This window comes from Rhinolophus sinicus, linkage group LG14, assembly GCF_036562045.2.
Source record: "Rhinolophus sinicus isolate RSC01 linkage group LG14, ASM3656204v1, whole genome shotgun sequence".
NCBI lineage: Eukaryota > Metazoa > Chordata > Mammalia > Chiroptera > Rhinolophidae > Rhinolophus > Rhinolophus sinicus.
In genome coordinates, this window is record NC_133763.1 from 50,763,201 (window position 1) to 50,781,607 (window position 18,407).

General features: G+C 41.5%; 1 protein-coding gene across 3 annotated transcripts; it reads left to right on the plus strand.

The window, feature by feature from the left end:
- The first annotated feature begins 383 nt into the window (after window positions 1-383).
- Window positions 384-17,986, plus strand: PRPF3 (pre-mRNA processing factor 3). 3 transcript variants are annotated; one of them, XM_019740037.2, is made up of 17 exons: window positions 413-534; window positions 3,169-3,358; window positions 4,020-4,150; window positions 5,379-5,474; window positions 6,099-6,245; window positions 7,609-7,692; window positions 7,914-8,134; window positions 8,782-9,088; window positions 9,757-9,923; window positions 10,666-10,745; window positions 11,943-12,086; window positions 12,780-12,879; window positions 13,052-13,165; window positions 14,200-14,318; window positions 14,578-14,661; window positions 15,725-15,786; window positions 17,635-17,986. In XM_019740037.2, the coding sequence occupies exons 5-17, from the start codon at window positions 6,228-6,230 to the stop codon at window positions 17,779-17,781; spliced, it is 1,647 nt and encodes a 548-aa protein (XP_019595596.1). In that variant the 5' UTR covers window positions 413-534; window positions 3,169-3,358; window positions 4,020-4,150; window positions 5,379-5,474; window positions 6,099-6,227; the 3' UTR covers window positions 17,782-17,986. The 3 variants fall into 3 exon arrangements, with proteins under 3 accessions (XP_019595595.1, XP_019595596.1, XP_019595597.1); XM_019740036.2 differs by lacking the exon at window positions 5,379-5,474 and having other exon boundaries at window positions 384-534; XM_019740038.2 differs by lacking the exons at window positions 413-534; window positions 3,169-3,358; window positions 5,379-5,474 and having other exon boundaries at window positions 4,026-4,150; window positions 6,064-6,245.
- The last annotated feature ends 421 nt before the right edge of the window (window positions 17,987-18,407 follow it).

Genomic DNA, 18,407 nt, shown 5'->3' on the forward strand with positions numbered 1-18,407 from the left:
CATCTTCAGAGTCCTCCTATACACGTCTTTTTTCTGGGTCGGTGGCTGGCACCACTGTTAATTTACTAAAGGAGAAAGGTTAGGGAGAGGTGGCTAATGTCATCTCGACTCTTACTGAGGATTGACTTTATAATACAAGAAAGGCCACGTTTAGCCTGAACTCATAAGCCCCGCTTTTAGTTCTAGCGTGACTTCAGCGCACTGACTCGCCACACTAGGAATATCGCAAGCAGCCCGATTTCTGTCCCAGGCAACATTAACTTTGCAGTAATCTAGTTAGATTTAGCTGGGGATAAGAAAGCCGTCCGGAGCGTGCACGGGGGACCTTCAGGGCTCCGCCACGCATGCGCCCCGCCGCCAGGAAAGTGGCTACTACGGCTGCGCGCGCCGGTGGCCCGGCCCTCCCCGTCACGTGTGGAGGACCGTGGCGTGGCGGCGGCAGTGGCGGTAACGACGGCAGGCCGTAGGGCGGTCGGAGGGTTTCCGGTTCCGGTGTAACGTTCGGGCTCCGTCTCAGGGGCTGAAGTTTGTGAGGTGAGTAGTGGCCCCGGGCCCAAAGAGGGTGTCCTCGGGTCGGAGCGCCCGGGGCCGGGGCTCAGTCCGAGAGGGGGACCGAGGCTGGAAGGTGCAGCGGGAAGGCAGCTGAGAGGAGAACAGGGTTCTGTGGGAGAAGGGGGTGGAATGAGATTGTTGAGAGGAAAAGGGCGGGGGCGGGAAGGGGACGGGGTGCGGAGACTCGCTCTGAGACGAGGAGTTTGGGTCGAGCAAGGTGGGGACAGGGCAGGTCGGAGAGCGCAGAGAGAGGAGAATGGGGGCTTGGGGGTGGGGTGGGGGTGGGAGACGGGTTGTGGCACAGAGGAGCACGGAGTGAGGACATCCTTCAGAAGGCTGGCGTCTGCACCCTCCCCATTCAGAGGTCCTCTGCCTGCCTCTCCGCACCGTAACACACCCGCCCCACGCAGCTACTGTCGAACATTTACTTAGTGACAAAGCTAGTTACTGTTTGAAACTTTCATTTTTGCCCACGGGCTGTTTAGTTTGCACATTCTCTTAGGAAGGATGGGGTTGAACTTGAATATATTTGTTAGTTTAGTGTTGGGCACATATTTCATCCAATGGACCGGTTCCTCGTGTATTGCTTTGGATTTTCAAATTGCTTACACTTTCTAGCCTGTGATTCAATTCTAGTGGAATATAAGCCCCGTTAAGACGAAGATTTTTGTCTGTTTTGTTCACTGGTGTACGTATCCTCAGCACCCAGTATGCAGATTGACACTTAGTAGTTACGCAATAAATATTCATTGAATGAATTAAATACCAAGATGAGTAAACTGAGGCTCAGAGGAATTACTTGCCCAAACGCTGGTAAATGGTAAAGCGCCGTGTTGCAACTCTTCAGTGTGAGCTCTTTATTCACTGTGGTATCTGAATATGCTGCTTTTGAGCAATGCACATTTAATATATATGAGATTGAGAGGTTACACTGCTGTCTCATGATGGGTGAATAGAACCACCTAGAAGTATTCACATAATGTGTCACTGAGGCAGAAAATCTATCACTCCTAGTTTCATGACTTCAGTCTACTAGTTTTATACGGTCATACCAAAATTTAATAACACTGTTTAGCAACAGGTCTTATAAGGGACGTCCCTGCCAAGAATGTAGAAGTTAATCAGACCGTGTCTCTTAGGAGAAAAGATGCCTTAAAAACGTCCTGAGAGCTTGACTCCTACATCAGACCCTGCTATGTGGCACTGCTGGGAGGAGGTTATCTGGGAAATTGAATTCAGTGCGGTTCATTGACTTTTAGGCACCATGGAGAAAATAGGGGAAATACAATTTTTTCTATGCTCATGGGTTTTGAAATTTAGGTAGGAGATCAAAATGTAAATGTGACTAATGTTTAAGAATTGTACTAACTTGTGTTAACAAATTAAGGATTTGTTATAGAGTCTTGTATGATAGTGTAAAAAGTAGAAAAATAAAGGTGAAAAAGCAGAACATCCAAAATGGGGGTATTCTTTTCTGAGCTGGGGGATTACCTTACCAAGTCAGCTGACAAAGACCCTGTAGATCATGAGAGAAAATTGTCTGGGTACAGAATCCCCACTAGCTTGCATATGACTACAGAGAAATATAACAGAACATTCTTAAGGATATGAGCTTTGATACAGGATGACTGCCCTGAATAAGCCTTCCTTTATCTGCATCCCTTAAAAGAAAGGAAACCTGTAGGTTACGGCTGAGTTAAGGAATGCCTGCCCAGAACTAAGAAGAATAGAAAAGCTGCCTCTGGCTGGGCTTTTTCAGTCTTGTTTCCATATTATAGTCATATGTTTGCCAGTCCTTGTTGATACAACAGGATCAAAAAAGAAGCCAGAACTCATTGCTCAGACTAGGCTATTCCCGGGGTTTATCTGTTTATTCCACAAGTTTCATTGACTCACTGATAGTGACTCAGAAATCAGTGGCTTAGAAATCAAATGGGGGGGCCGGCCCGGTGGCTCAGGTGGTTGGAGCGCTATGCTCTTAACGCCAGGTTTGCCGGTTCGATTTCCACATGGGCCAGCAAGCTTTGCCCTCTACAGCTAAGATTTTGAACAACAGCTCTTCCTGGAGCTGGGCTGTGTGAGCAGCCGTGGGCTTCTGTGTGCTGCCATGAGCAGCCAGCAGCCAATGCAAGCTGCCGTGGGCTACTGCGGGCTGCTGTGTGCTGTTGCGGGCTACCATGTGCTGTCATGAGTGGCCGGTGGTCAGCGTGAGTCGCTGGAAGGCATCGTGAGAGGCCGGCAGCTGGCAAGAGCTGCCGTGAGCTGCTGTGAGCTACTGGCGACTGACTGCCTGAGCCGGGGGGAGCGCAAGGCTCATAACACTAGCATGGGCCAGAGAGCTGTGTCCTACACAACTAGACTGAGAAACAACGGCTTGAACCGGAGTGTGTGTGTGTAGGGGGACAAGGCAGAAGAAGTGGGGGGAATCAAATGGAATGTATTTCTGCTTTGAAGTACAGGTTTTAGGGAAAGTTCTTGACTTGAAAGGAAGAGGAGCAGCTTGCCTAAAGATTGAGAATAGAGGGGGGAAGACATTCGTGATGTAATAACCATTGACTGGAATCACTTCAGTCTTTTCCTGGCCTCTAACTTAATTCTTTCCTGGTTTCTTTTTAGGTGCAGTACTAAGTCCCATTTGACTTACCTTCCTTTTCCCGAAGAATGGCACTGTCTAAGAGGGAGCTGGATGAGCTGAAACCATGGATAGAGAAGACAGTGAAAAGAGTGCTGGGTTTCTCAGAGCCCACAGTGGTCACAGCAGCCCTGAATTGTGTGGGGAAGGGCATGGACAAGAAGAAGGCAGCTGGTATGTACCTTGCTGAATCTTGTGACAACACAGCATGACCCCAAATGCTGCTTTGAACTTCCCTCAAATTCTCCCTGTTGGGAGTGTCTAGAAAGGGTCAGGATTTTATTTTCTCTTGCATTATAATGGAAATACCCCAAGTAACTAATTTTGTCTTTTCTCTTATTTCTTATACTATTTGTGACATAGTTTGAATCTCAGACTGACTTCCTTTGACCACCGTACTGAGTTACCTAAGTTAAATTTACTTAGGAAACATGCTAAAGTCAATTGGATACTTCAGATTTGGGTTGACATTTAAACATACAGAAGTCTTTATAAAATGCATGGAAAAGGTAAGGGAGGTAGATTTTAATGGTAGTCTCAACAACTTGCTATTTGGGAAAAGTTAGGGAGGTTATTTGTCCTAACTTTGATGCTCAACCTAAGTAGGTTGCTCTGGCTATGCTACTTTCTACTCCAAAAAATTATAACTGTACTTTTACCTCATGGGTCAAGATCATTTACTGTAAGAGAATTTATGGGAATCCTACAGAGAACTTAAGACAATATTTCCCTCCCCACTGGGGATAAAATTCCAGTGTGGTGTCTGTTATATGCCTAGTATCAGACTCAAGTACTCTTACCTTTTCAACCTTACCATCTCTATTTTTCCTGTCAGACCATCTGAAACCTTTTCTTGATGATTCTACTCTCCGATTTGTGGACAAACTGTTTGAGGCTGTGGAGGAAGGCCGAAGCTCTAGGCATTCCAAGTCTAGTAGTGACAGGAGCAGAAAACGAGAGCTAAAGGTAGGTTACACTTAACTATCTGATAAGCTCAGGAGTATTATGAATGGTAACAAAGTTGCTGAGCTTACCTGGCTCACACTTTGATATGCACTATAAGAATACCTAATATTCAAGGGAGCTCCTTAGACCTTAATTAAAGTAGAGGGGATAAACTTGTATTATCACCATCTTATGGTCATGAACTACGGAAGTTCCTGGGTTGAAATATTCTAAGGAAACAATTGGTAGCTTTGTCCTTTTTCATATGCAGTTAGGAGTTTTGGTTCTCATGTTTCCCTGTCTCCTTTTTTTCCCCTTTACTACTACCTGTAAATTAATTGCTCTGAGATTTTATGCTTTGATTTACTCGAGGCCTCATAGATTGCTTCAGAAAGTGACTCCACTGCTATCTGAGCCACGGACCTCACTGTTACTCCTTTGTCGAGGTTTCTCTGCAATGGACTTGTAGATAGGATCCCAACAACAAGTAATATTTACTTTATGTCTGGAGAGCCTGCCGTTGGCTAAGTAGCATCTTGCTGGTCGTTTCGCCCCTTGAGTGGAGTACTTAAAGGAACCTTCATGACTCCCTTACCTACTTCACTTTTTATTCTGTATTGGTCATGGCCTTTCTGAGTATTAACAGCGTCAAATAACTGATCTCTAGCTCTTTTCTCTCTGCCTCTCAAAAAAGAAAAATCTTTTCTGTGAGTCCCATCAAACCTTCCAAAGTGCTTTTGACACCTTGGCTATCCTATTGCTTTTCCTGGGGCCCAAAGGGAGAATAAACACTGTCTGCTTGGTGCCTGGCCAGGCTATGGAACCAAGAGAAATACAGATTCGTGTGTTCTTTGTGTTTAGGGCATTGTAGGGTGATCAGAGGAATGAGAGAGAGTCCTTGCCTTAAAGGAATTTGCAAGGGTCGGGGGTGGGGGAGTGAGCGAGCACAACAATATATAGTCACAAATTATAAAATCTGAGCAGCAGTTTCATGTAAGCTTTAGGGTTGCCTGTAGACTTTTGCTAGGTCCACAGTATACACAGATGTGTAGAGTGAAGCTTACGTTATGATAGGGCGTGAGTGCTGAGGGCATGCTGTGAATGAAGTGACTACATTGGGTGGGATTAATAAAAACGGGTTCTTAAAGGAGGTATCTAGACAGCCTTGGGATACGGGTCCCATTTTGGTCCATTCAGGTCCCCACCCCACACAATATATTATGGGAGAGTCCTTTTTCTTGAACTGTAGGAGTTCCAGGAAGCGCTCGCCCCTGGCCGAGGATATGTCCTTGCAAAACACGAGCCCTCCTAGTGAAGAGGGGATGTCACCCAAAGCCTACCACCGGTGTGTACATTTGCTTTTTCCCATTGTCCCTTCCAGTTGGCCACTCTTGGTCCTGTTAAATTCACCTTGCAAATTAGTCAACATATTTGAGTTCCCATTGTTTGATGAGAACAGAGTGTTATTGGGGAATACTGAAGAAGAAAGAGAAAGCCCCTGTCCTGGAAGAGCTTAGACTCTAGTTGGGAGAAAGTCCTAACGTTGAAAGACTTAACACTTGGCAAGCAGAATGTAATTTTACGTAGTATGAACCAAGCTCTTAAGTGCTAAGAGGCGGCGAAACAACAGTTTGATCAGAGTGGGATGAGATTGTTAATACTGACAACTTCCTGGAGGAGGTGAACTTTAGGCAGGATTTGGAATGGGTTGTGGAAAAGTTGAGGGAGATCATTACAAATGTGGGAGTAGCATTTGCAATGACCTTGAGATGGGAACATTTATAAGGACACGGGGGTGAAATTTGCTTGACTGGAGTAGGAGAATGATGAAGTTGGGTGAGATGGTCCATTTGGTGGAGGGTCTAGAAGACGCTGGGAAAAACCACATAATGCTTTTAGGAACTAGGATGATTCTTCTCTTCTCCCACGGCCAGGGATACAACTCTTCTTTCATCTTGGGTTCCCTTAGGAAGTGTTTGGTGATGACTCTGAGATTTCCAAGGAATCATCAGGAGTAAAGAAGCGACGGATACCCCGATTTGAGGAGGTGGAAGAGGAACCAGAAGTGATCCCTGGGCCTCCCTCAGAGAGCCCTGGCATGCTGACTAAGCTCCAGGTTAGTAATTAGGAACTGGAGACTGATTTTGTGAGTTGAAGAAACGAGATGCATGGATCCAGAGGTTATTGTGACCTCGATATGAATTACTGGTTAGCATTGGGGAACTTTTATTTCCTGCTTTATGTTTCATCATTCCTTGGGTTAACCAGGAGTATTCCAGTTGAAGGCTATTGAAATAGTATTTACTGAGCACCTATTATGTGACAAGGTGTGTTACATACATCATTTGCCCAATTGTTTACCTCATTGGGTCATTGAGAAAATTATTGAAATAATCAGAATTCAGCTTGATGGCGGAGGAATATTTCCAAATATAATGCAGAGGAGGTATAATCCACTTAAATAATTTTAAGTTGACTTTGTGTTTCTTAGTAAGAATTATGTTTTTTGTTTTTTTTTTAATGGTCACTGTTAACCAATTTTGATATTTCATAAGTAGTAAATATTTCTTGTACGATTTAAAATTTCTTGGGGGAAATAGAACATATACATATGTAATTGGGTGGATGCATTTGCTTATTAATATTTATATATGATATTTCTAAAAGGAAAGAAACATGACTTTTTTTAAATAGAGAATGGGGTGGAAGAGTTCACAATATACCCTTTTGTACTTTTTGCATTTTGAACTATGTAAATATATCACCTACGCAAAAAATGTTAAAAATAAATTTTTAAAAATATCTTGAAACTGCTTGACAGCAGTTCTTTTTGGAAAAATTCGAGAAAAGTTGTTTGATCATATCATCAAAGCCTATCATCCTGAACTTCTTTAGGACAGAAGAAGGGTTTACAGAGACAAGGAAGCAGGTCTTTGTCTTGTCGTCTCTGGTCACCCAAACTAGGAATTCGTGATTTAACCAATAGCATGATGTAAAAAAAAAAAAAAAAAAAAAGTATAATTTGTGTGCATTCTGTTAAGAGTTTTACATGTGTGATTTAAATGCTCACAATAGCCCTGGTAAGGTAGGTACTACTATTTTTACCTCTTTCAGCCACATGGAGATTTAGAGATTAAATACAATGTCTAAGGTCACACGGGCATTAAGTGGCAGAGTTAAGACTCAAACTCAGGTTTCTCTGACTGCAGAGTCTTAATTATCAAGCTATGTTACGTACTACCTAGCATGCCAATCCTACCCTGGGAAGATGGGTTGAAAAATTCCATTGGTCAGTTGTGTAAGCTTATCTTTACGAAATTTTCTAGCTTGTGATCCGGGCAGAATATGATGGGGTCATTCAAAAAATTTTAGGCCTCTAGACCTGAAAGCCCTTTGGGTTTAGGAACCTGTATGGGAGAAATAAAGGAGACATTAACCTTCTTTCCAACTCCTCCCCTTCTCCTTTCTCCTGAGAGCAGATCAAACAGATGATGGAGGCAGCAACACGACAAATTGAGGAGAGGAAAAAACAACTGAGCTTCATTAGTCCCCCTACGCCTCAGGTATTGTACCCGGCTTATTCTGAAAAGGAGCAATCTTTAGCACTTGCTCTCCACTCAAATGAGAGTCCAGAAGGTGACTGTGTGTCGCACCCCACAATCTACCACAGTCTACTATTGTGTGTGTGTGTGTGTGTGTGTGCGCACGTGTTCACACGTGCGCACACATACCCACGCCTGCCTGCCTGCCTGATCCATCTGATTTCTTTTTCTCTATCTCACAGCCAAAGACTCCTTCTTCCTCCCAACCAGAGCGACTTCCAATTGGCAATACTATTCAGCCCTCCCAGGCAGCCACTTTCATGAATGATGCCATTGAGAAGGCAAGGAAAGCAGCTGAACTACAAGCCCGCATCCAAGCCCAGCTGGCACTGAAGCCAGGGCTCATCGGCAATGCCAACATGGTGGGCTTGGCCAATCTTCATGCCATGGGCATTGCTCCCCCGTGAGTATCTATTTCATGGAGCCCCTTGTTATTTCTGAAGCTTGAGAAGCAATAAATACCCCGGAATGTTACTGATCCTCTTCTTCCAAGGAACTTAAGCCATTTCATAAAGTTACATATTACTTACATGTGCTCAATAAATACCAATTGAATTTATTCTTTTGGCTTCCTTGTTGTAGAATTTATCATCTTTTTATAATTGGCAGAACCAAGGCTAATAATATTCACCTAATACTGGAGCTAGGAATAGAACCAGGTCTCCTGGCTCCTAACTCAGAGCTATATCCATTAAACCATGTTGCATGAGGCCAGATCTGAGTTCTCTACAGCTGGGTAAAGATAATAGACTTCCTTTTTTAGCATCTATGATTGGTTTGGCATCCCTTTTCTGATTCAAGAATTGAGGAGTGAAGAAAGATAGGATTGCAAATTCATTTCAATGTAATTTACCAACTGTTTCATCTCATTGTACTCAGATATCCAGTTTGATGTTTTCAATCCAGATGTTATTATTCACTGATGGGTTTGTGTTCCCTAGAATTGTGTAACCTAGTTGTCTTCGTTGGGTTTTGATTTGTTTTATTTTTGGTTTTTTGTTTGCCTTATTGTTCCATATGGGGTTTCTTTCTTTGTGGGCTATTTTTCAGGAAGGTGGAGTTAAAAGATCAAACTAAGCCTACACCACTGATTCTCGATGAGCAAGGTCGCACTGTAGATGCAACAGGCAAGGAGATTGAGCTGACACACCGCATGCCTACTCTGAAGGCCAATATTCGTGCTGTGAAGAGGGAACAATTCAAGCAACAGCTTAAAGAAAAGCCATCAGAGGACATGGAGTCCAATACCTTTTTTGACCCCCGAGTCTCCATTGCCCCATCGCAGCGCCAGAGACGCACTTTTAAATTCCATGACAAGGGCAAATTTGAAAAGATTGCCCAACGATTACGGACAAAGGTATCTGGCTTAGAATATAACCTGGAACTTTGAAGAAGTTAGGAAGGTGACAAAGGAAATTGAATAGAATCCTAAGATACTGTCAACTCAATTCTCTGTGTTTTAGGCAATTAGAGAAATAAGTGGCAAAGCAGGGAATAATTGTTAAAATACTGTATCCCTGGAATACTTGATTTTTAGCTGATTTGTCTTCTTAATTACATTCTACTTAGTTGGAAATAAAATTGAGTTTGAAAATTCTCCACAGCCAGCTGACAGTGGAGGGAAGCAATTCAGAACCCTCTGGGTGACTGAGGAAAGCTGCCCTGGTGTTAAAATGTACTCTAGACAATCCACACACCTGGCGAGTTGAATTTACTGTGTATTCAATGACTTTTGCTTTCTCATTTTCATTATGTCAGAATGAGGTTTTTATAAAATTCAATTTTTGCATATTTGCTGCAGGCACGTGCACTGTGGGGTGAAAGGGTAGTGTTGAGGCTGAGATGTATGTGAATTAACTAAGTAAAGGGTAGAATAAAACAGCATGGCTCTTTTTTCTAAGCTTTCAGAGATGATGAACTCGTAAGGAGTTCAGTAAGGGAGTGTTTTAAAATTTGGGATTCTACCACTTCCATGGGTTCTGTGACTCCAACTTATCTTCCTGTCTTGGTTTATATTGTCTTTAGGCTCAACTGGAGAAGCTGCAGGCAGAGATCTCACAGGCAGCTCGAAAAACAGGCATTCATACTTCAACTAGGCTGGCCCTCATTGCTCCTAAGAAGGAGTTAAAGGAGGGAGATATCCCTGAAATTGAGTGGTGGGACTCTTACATCATCCCCAATGGCTTTGACCTGTGAGTTTGTTAGTTAATTCCTTTTAACAAGCTAGAGTTACTGGGAGAGATGGTACTCATGCATTAAGTAAAATGTTAAAATCCAAGGGAAATAGGTAACCATACACAAGCTCATATACTTGTACAGAATATGTTGTATGGGTTATTTTTAGTTTTTTGGGTTAATGTAGGAGGAATGGGCACAAATAATCTAGAAGAGCAGATCTGTAAATGATTTGCCTTTGTTTTACATTGTTATTTGTTGTTCTTAAATACATTATTTTGCTACTAATAATAGTTGTTTACATTTCGTAAAGATGGATTTCTAGAACAGAGCAAGGACTCTTAGTTGATGGGGGAGAGAATGGTGAACAAATCATATAAAAAAACATTTGGAGAGCTTTACTCATACCTGCTTCATCATTCCGATACGTGACTTTAGGAGACTGTGTCTCAGCCTTTCCTCCTTTGTCAACCACTGTCCAAAGGAGTTACTGTTACTAATGAGAGAATGTAGTATCCATCAGCGGTGTTAGAGTAAAAAAGGTTGAGAGTAAGTTGTGTGGAGAACGCATCAACCTTAGTGGGTCCCAGTTTTCTCATCTTGAAAATTCTATGTAATATAATTACATATTACAGATATGCAAACACTCAGAAGTGCTAGAATGCCTTATGGAGAGATTTTTTTCATTGTGTTTCTGAGATTCCCTCTCTTGGAATCATCTCTACCCACATGTCCTGTTTTCCCTTCCTCCAATTTTAGTACAGAGCAAAATCCCAAGAGAGAAGATTATTTTGGAATCACAAATCTTGTTGAACATCCAGCCCAGCTCAACCCCCCAGGTAACGTATACATTACTCAGTCAAGGCTCTAGAAAAGTAATATCTACTAGAACTTTATGTGATAATGGACATGTCCTCCATCTGTGCTGTCCATACAGTAGCCACTGTCCACATGTGACTACGGAGCGTTAATACAACTGAGGGACTGAATTTTTAATTTCATTAGATTTTAGTTAAAGTTTAAATGGTACATAGAGCTAGTAACAGTATTGGTCAATGCAGCGCTAGAGCTGTGAAGCCTAATCTGAAGAGGGCCTCCCTGATGTGTGTTACTAGCTGGGCTTTTGCCGTAGTGTTGACTCCCAGCTCCAGTCTTGCACACCAGCTCTAAACTGCCCTTAGATCTGCTTTGTGTTCAGCCTTCTCTCTCTGTGTCATTTTTGTAGCAAAAGTCCGTTGACTCAGTCGAAAGAGATAGGTTTTAGTTGTGGCTGTGTTTTTAACTAGCTGAATCCCTTGGGTAAATCACATAGAACACAGAAGTTCCTCATATACAGAGAAAATACTAACTGTAAGGCCTTTTTCAAGAGTTATGTGGATCATAAAAGACTAATGCTTTCATCAGATTTGAGATAAACAGAGGAGATAATACCTCAGTTAGTAAATTTGCTTGCTGCTGTGTCCAGTAAGTTCAGAAAAATAGATCGAGACCTTGAGCTAACGTAAGACATAATAATGAACTTTACTTAATCAATCTATTTAGCTATTACCATAAGAAGAATTGGGGGTTGGTTGTTTGTGTTTAACGTTTCATAAACCTGTTTTGGGGGTCCAGATGATTTTTACCCAATCCCTATGACTCTAAAATGATAAATCTCATCATCTTGACTCGTGATTTTCAAATTGTATTCCATAGAAGCATTGAGGTTCTGGAGGTGAGATCCCAGGGGGATTCTAGATAACCCCCACGTACTCAAAATCCTCAAGCAGAGCAACCAAAGCAGCTCTAATTTTGTTTTCTGTATTTGCCACATTTCAGTTAATAAAAGGTCAATTGCTGTAAAGGATAACAAGTTAGAACACTACGCATGAAAGATAAAAATGCTATTTAAAAATACAACCTTACTATCACTATCACAACCTAAAAATAAATAACCAAAACCATTAAACTAAAGGTCCTATTAATGTAACTGGTAGTCACGTATGTCCCTGTAATACACTTATTGCTTTGGTACATTCAATTTCTCTGATTGACAGTCGACAATGACACACCAGTTACTCTGGGGGTATATCTTACCAAGAAGGAACAGAAGAAACTTCGAAGGCAAACAAGGAGGGAAGCACAGAAGGAACTACAAGAAAAAGTCAGGCTGGGCCTGATGCCTCCTCCAGAACCCAAAGGTACGTATCTTAGAGCTGGGGATGAGGGGTGGCAAGTTTATCGCTGTAATTTGAGAGGAACTTCAGCATTCTTTTATATTTGGATACTTTCTGGTTCTCAGAGTCATTCTTTGGTACTTTTCTTCCTTTCCTAAATTTTCTATCTTAATTAAGACAGGTCAACGTATTCATTGTTGAGGTCATTGAGGCTTGATTTTAATTATATAACACTCTGATTATCCTGGAAGAATAATGGCCTTGAAATTCATGAAGATAGTATTTGCAATGTTTGCATACAGTTGTTACGTACATAATTCTTAATATTTCAAAAGTGAAAATACAGTTTAAAAAACCTCACTCCTATAGTTTCCATTGTTAATATTTTTAGTGAGCAGTATTCTAGGCTCTTTCACTAAATACTGTTATCGGAGTGAAAATACCAAAGAAATTAAGTTCTTTCATAAATTTAATGTCTCATACATTTTTAAGCAATGTAAATAAATGGCATACCAACTATTTAGATTAATTTTGTGAACTTCTGCAAATGCTGAGTTAATTGTATGGGCTTTTCAAGGTGGGAGTTTTTGGGAGAAGTGAGTTTTGAGTAGAGATTTGAAATTGGTAAACAATATGAATTGGTAAAGAAGAGATGGCAGATTATTCCACCTGGAGAAGCAATTTAGGAGATTGATTTCTGTCCTCTCTCCACTGCAGTGAGAATTTCTAATTTGATGCGAGTATTAGGAACAGAAGCTGTTCAAGACCCCACGAAGGTAGAAGCCCATGTCAGAGCTCAGATGGCAAAAAGACAGAAGTAAGTGCCAAGGGATTGGGTGGGAACCCAGGACACGTATCTTTCCCAAACTCTTCTGGGGGATCCATGTTTGGAGGGAGGGGAGAGTCCTCCGTTGCTCTCTCTTTCCCTCAGCCCTGCTTCTGATCTTCAATGCCTTTCTCACTTGTGGATGTCCTTCCTGTCACGACAGAGCGCATGAAGAGGCCAACGCTGCCCGAAAACTTACAGCAGAACAGAGAAAGGTCAAGAAAATTAAAAAGCTTAAAGAAGACATTTCACAGGGGGTACACATATCTGTGTATAGGTAGGTGTCCAAACTGGGCCAATCTTTCCCTTAGAAATACTAAAACATTGACCACGTTCTTGAGGCAGAATCGCTATGGTCTCAAAGCATCCACCCCTACTCTCTTTAAATGATCCTAGTGTGAGTCAGGAGTTAGTAATGGCGAGGGTTAAAGACTTTTCTATCTCTGAGGTCTTAGTGAACCAGTACTAGTTCTGCAGAATGAATGAATGAATATACTTGTTCAGGCCAAAATGTGAACTAAGGATCATTCATCCTTTTTGAAGCATAAAATATCCTATTTCTCCAGGACGCGTTAAAAGTTTCTTTCTTCAGTAACTATATCCTTAGCCTGATGTATTGCAGTAATTCTTTTATTCCCACTCCAAAAGGGACCTTATACATTGTAAACATTTTCTACCTTTGTGTTGGTTGAATGTTTTTATTTTATTCTTTTATGTCGAGTATAGTGTGTATCTTCTAGTTTTTTAAATGTCTCATGTTTAGTAGCTAGTTCTTTATTGTAAAAGTGGTGCATTTATAAAAGTAGGGAATGCTTATTAAAATAAAAAAATTCTCACAGTACAGAAGGGCACTTACTGAAAAAGTCCCTTTCTTATGCTTTGATCCCTTAGGACCACTCCCTATGGGTAATTGCTACTGACATTTTTTTCATGTATCTTTCTAGAAATTCTTTGTGCGTATCATTGTGACTACATTATAAGCATCTAGAGGGCAAAGAATTTGTTGATCTTTATACTGTCGAGAACAATTAGCTTATACTTTTTTTGGTTGATAGTAAATATCTCTTCTTCATTCTTGAGTAAAGTTTGATTACCTGCTATTTGTTGGAAGGTGTACCGTGCTAGACTTTGAGGAAGTATAAGACAGTGGAAATACTTCTAGACTTATCCGTTTTACCTTTTCAGCATTACTCTAAAGGCCTTTGTTTTTTAGAGAGCAAACCATTTCGGATCCATCTCTTTATTTGCCATTCCACTCAGGCAGCTACTGATGCTAAAATGAAAGCCATAACTAAACTTTCCCTTCTCCAGAGTTCGAAATTTGAGCAACCCAGCCAAGAAGTTCAAGATCGAGGCCAATGCTGGGCAGCTGTACCTGACGGGGGTGGTGGTTCTCCACAAGGATGTCAACGTGGTGGTAGTGGAAGGGGGTGAGTGAACACACGGAGGGAGCCTGGCCCCGGCGATTAGCGCGGTGGGGACAAAGGAGAAAGGTAGTATTTTAGAACTCTACTGGGGTACCATCTCCTGGGCCTCTGTTTCCATGTTATCGGAGTAGAAGGACCTCAGATGTGGTTCCTGGGATTGCTTCAACGATCACATTCATGTCTGAGCATTGAGTGAGCTCAGAGGTTCTGTCTACCCCAGCGTCTTCCACAACTCCGGCAAATTCTCCTTTTCTGTTTCCAGGCCCCAAGTCCCAGAAGAAATTTAAGCGTCTTATGCTGCATCGGATAAAGTGGGATGAACAGACATCTAACACAAAGGGAGATGGTGAATGGGGGTTAGAGGGGATTACGTGGGTGGTAGGGGTGGTACTCTATCCATACACCCATTCTCTCCCTCTGACACTCTTGCTAACAGTGGGTAACGTTCAGGAAGTTCAGAAAGACCCATTTGGACTATGAGCTTGCTAGACGTTCATACCATATTCATTACATGATCATGTGCGTGCGTGTGAGTCATTCTGCTGCCTGTCCTTGAAGGTCTTCCTACCAGCTGCTTTCCCCGTCTGCCCCGCATCTGGATTCTGATTACATGAGTGTATTTAGTTTGTGAAAATTTGGCACGCTATACACTCGTGTGCATTGTCTGTATTATTTTTTGATAAAAATTTTTTGTGTTGAAGGCAAAAAAATTTTTTATATCAACAAAAGCTCTCTGCTTTAAGAAAATATACTTTTCATTCTTTTGCCCAGCTTTATCTTTACACACACACACACACACACGTATATATTTGACATTCTCCTGCCTATCATTTTCCCTTCAATATTCATTCTTTCCTTCTTTGACGACCTGGGTTAGCATTTAACGTGCAGAGAGCCTTGTTTTTCTTAATTTTACCTAACTTTGGTCCTGTTATATTTTTTGTCCTTACTTAAAGCATATTTCCTATTATAATTGACCTATGTTTTGTTTTGCAAGTGTTCCAAAGGTATTTTCATTTGGTATGTCTGCCAGTAGACTAAAAGCTCCTTGACACTGGACTCTTAGCACATTGGCATCTGAAGCCTGGCTCCCCATGTGTGTGTAGGACAAGTTGTTACTGTTGAGTGCTTGTCTTTATTTATCTACTTACTCCCAGTACTTGGCACAGCTCTTGACACATAGTAGGTACTCAATAAATGAATGTTTGTTGAATTAAGATCCTGGCCTGTTTGAAGCTTCCAGTCTAATTTGGGGTAAACAAAGAATAACAGAAGACATTTGATCCCAATACATAGTAACGGGTGATAATATTTAAAAGAATGTAGGTAGACTTGAATACTGTTTAGAACCTAAATCTTGGTCCCTCGTCTAAGTCTAGAGCAAGGTTTAGCTATATTGTCTTTTCCAGATGATGAGGAATCCGACGAGGAAGCTGTGAAGAAAACCAACAAGTGTGTACTAGTCTGGGAGGTAGGTGATCCTTTGCTAAACACTGAAGCAGAACACTAGCTAATGGAATGGTAAAGCTAAACAACAACTAATCTCTTAAGTAATTTGTGTTTCTTTTCAGAATGCATTGTTAAATGTTTGGCAGCAAATTCTTCCTCATTCCATGTTAGTTAAATTGATGACTATGTAGTATATGCCATCTAGAAAAGAGTATGGAAAACCAGTGGCAAGAAGACAAATTCTTGACTTGGTTATTTATTCGTACCTAGTCATGGATATGGGGACTTGGAAAGAAGGAAATGAACTGTGGGATTTTTCTGTGGGTATAGTGAAAGAAGTACTAGATTTAAGAATATAAAGTTGGGAGTCTGGGCATTACCACTTGCTAGCTGTGCAACTAGCAAGACACTTAACATCAAATACTGTTGCTTTGTCTATAAAATGTGGGTATAATTTTCCCTCCCTATTGTCGGTGTTTTGTTTTTTAGAACCTAGTTAGATTATTACGTAATAGTGCTTTGTAAAACATGGCTAAATCAATCACTCTACAAATGAAACATTTTTATGATTATGCAGTTCTTTCATCCCTGAAATCTTAGTGAACCAGTATTAGTTCTGAAGAAAGAAAGAATAAATAATGAATAAATGAAATGAATATGCTTGTTCAGGCCAAAATGTGAACTAAGGATCATTCATCTTTTTTGAAGTATAAAATGCCCTGTTTCTCCAGGAAGCATTAAAAGTTGCTCAGTAACTATATCCTTATCCTGATGTATTGCAGTAATCCTTTTATTCCCACTCCAAAATGGACTTTATACATTGTAAATATTTTCTACTTTTGTGTTTGTTTTTATTTTTTTCTATGTTGAGTTCATGTGTGCCATCTATTTTTAACATGTGCTCGTGTTTAGTAACTACTTCTTTATTATAAAAGTAGTAAGTTATTACAACAGTAGTGGATGCTTAATAAAATAAATTCTAATAAAGAAAAGCACTTACTGAAATAGTCCCCTTACGATTCCCTGATTCTTTAAGACCACTCTTTATAGGTAATTGCTACTAACTGTTTTTCATGTATCCTCTGTGTTATCCCAGACTTCTCTAATTTATGTATACAAATTAGGTCATAATAACCACAGTGTCTTTCTGTCTTATAAGTCCCCACCTGCCTATTTAATATCCTAGCCTCTTTATCTCTTCCAAATTCTCTTCCATTTATCTCTGAGAGTCCTCAGGAACTATATCTCAGGTTCAGAAACAAGCCAAGTTCTGCTCTAGCCTCCGTATTAGAATCTGATTCCTGAAAGCTTCTTGAAGTAGCATTTCATGAGTGTCATTGCTGCTGATGCCTTTGGGGAAAATGGGGAAAACAAACCCAGTATGTTTTCTCTTGTAGTTCTCTGCAGGGACTCGCCCTGGCTCCCATTTCCCTCTCCCTCTTGACCCTGTGATGTTCTTTGTCCCTGGGCCCCAAAGCCTTCTTGTACACAGGGTCTCACGAAGGCTTGTGAAAAGAGTCTTCTAACTCCTTTCTCCTGAAAGACCCAAATCTAGTCCTTGAGGCCTGGTGGGAGACAAGTGCATTCCATCTCACCCTCCGTGGTCCTTCCTGACTTGCGCTTCCACCAGAGCACAGAACTCCTCATCTGCCATTCAGTCAACAAAACTGAAACCCTTATGCATAAATTCATGAAAACTCCTGCACATATCCAAGGAGGTGGATGGAGGTCAGAATTGCTTTTACCATAAAAATCACATTCAGTTAGGCACATTGCTACACAAGTGTTATTAGATTTTATAAAAGAATATTACATCTGATTTTAAGTAGAAATGGCAGTGTTTTTATTACACATTTTGTCTCCTTCCCAGGGTACAGCCAAAGACCGGAGCTTTGGAGACATGAAGTTCAAACAGTGCCCTACAGAGAACATGGCTCGGGAGCATTTCAAAAAGCACGGGGCTGAACACTACTGGGACCTTGCGCTGAGTGAATCTGTGTTGGAGACCACCGACTGAGACTGCTGCAAGCCCCTGCCTCTCCCCCGCCTGTGTCTCCCCCTCTTACTCTGCTTCCCAGCCCAGGCCCACCTGTGTGTGTGATCGCGGGACTGTGCCAGGCCGACATGGGCACAGAGGGAGATCACCTTGCTCCCTGCCCCTGTCAGCCTGGTGCTGCCCTTTAGTCCCCTTATGTGCATATGATTAAAGAGTTATTTTTAAAGCTGGTATGCTATTTTTCACTCCTAGGTATTGGAGTTTGGGTCTTCAGGTGATCTTTCTCCAGACTTGTAGCAATTGCTGTGGAAAAAGAAACTTTTGGCATTGATATTTATGTACATATGAATGGATGGAAGGATGAATGATACATGTTTTTGAGGTCTAATGGGAGTTTCTGACCTCATCTTGGAGCAAGGGTGATAAATAATACTGTTTTCCTGGAGCAGAGAGAAACAAAAAGGGTGTTTGTGGGTAAAGTAGGGAGGAACACACGAGCGTCCGTCTCCCAGCTTTCTAACGATAGAGGCACGAGGTAGACAGGTTACCTCTGGTCTTGGCTAAGAAGTCCTAACAGGAAGTGAATTCCTTAAACAGGTGCGTATATGAGAATGTGTTGTGGGTGAAATGGACATGGAACAGCCAAG

Bases quoted from the DNA above. Each gene is read 5' to 3' on its own strand.
- PRPF3 (XM_019740036.2), top strand. From the start codon at position 3,214: ATGGCACTGTCTAAGAGGGAGCTGGATGAGCTGAAACCATGGATAGAG. The intron at 7,693-7,913 runs GTATTGTACCCG...TCTATCTCACAG, and splicing joins TTAGTCCCCCTACGCCTCAG to CCAAAGACTCCTTCTTCCTC. The intron at 12,087-12,779 runs GTACGTATCTTA...TCTCCACTGCAG, and splicing joins GCCTCCTCCAGAACCCAAAG to TGAGAATTTCTAATTTGATG.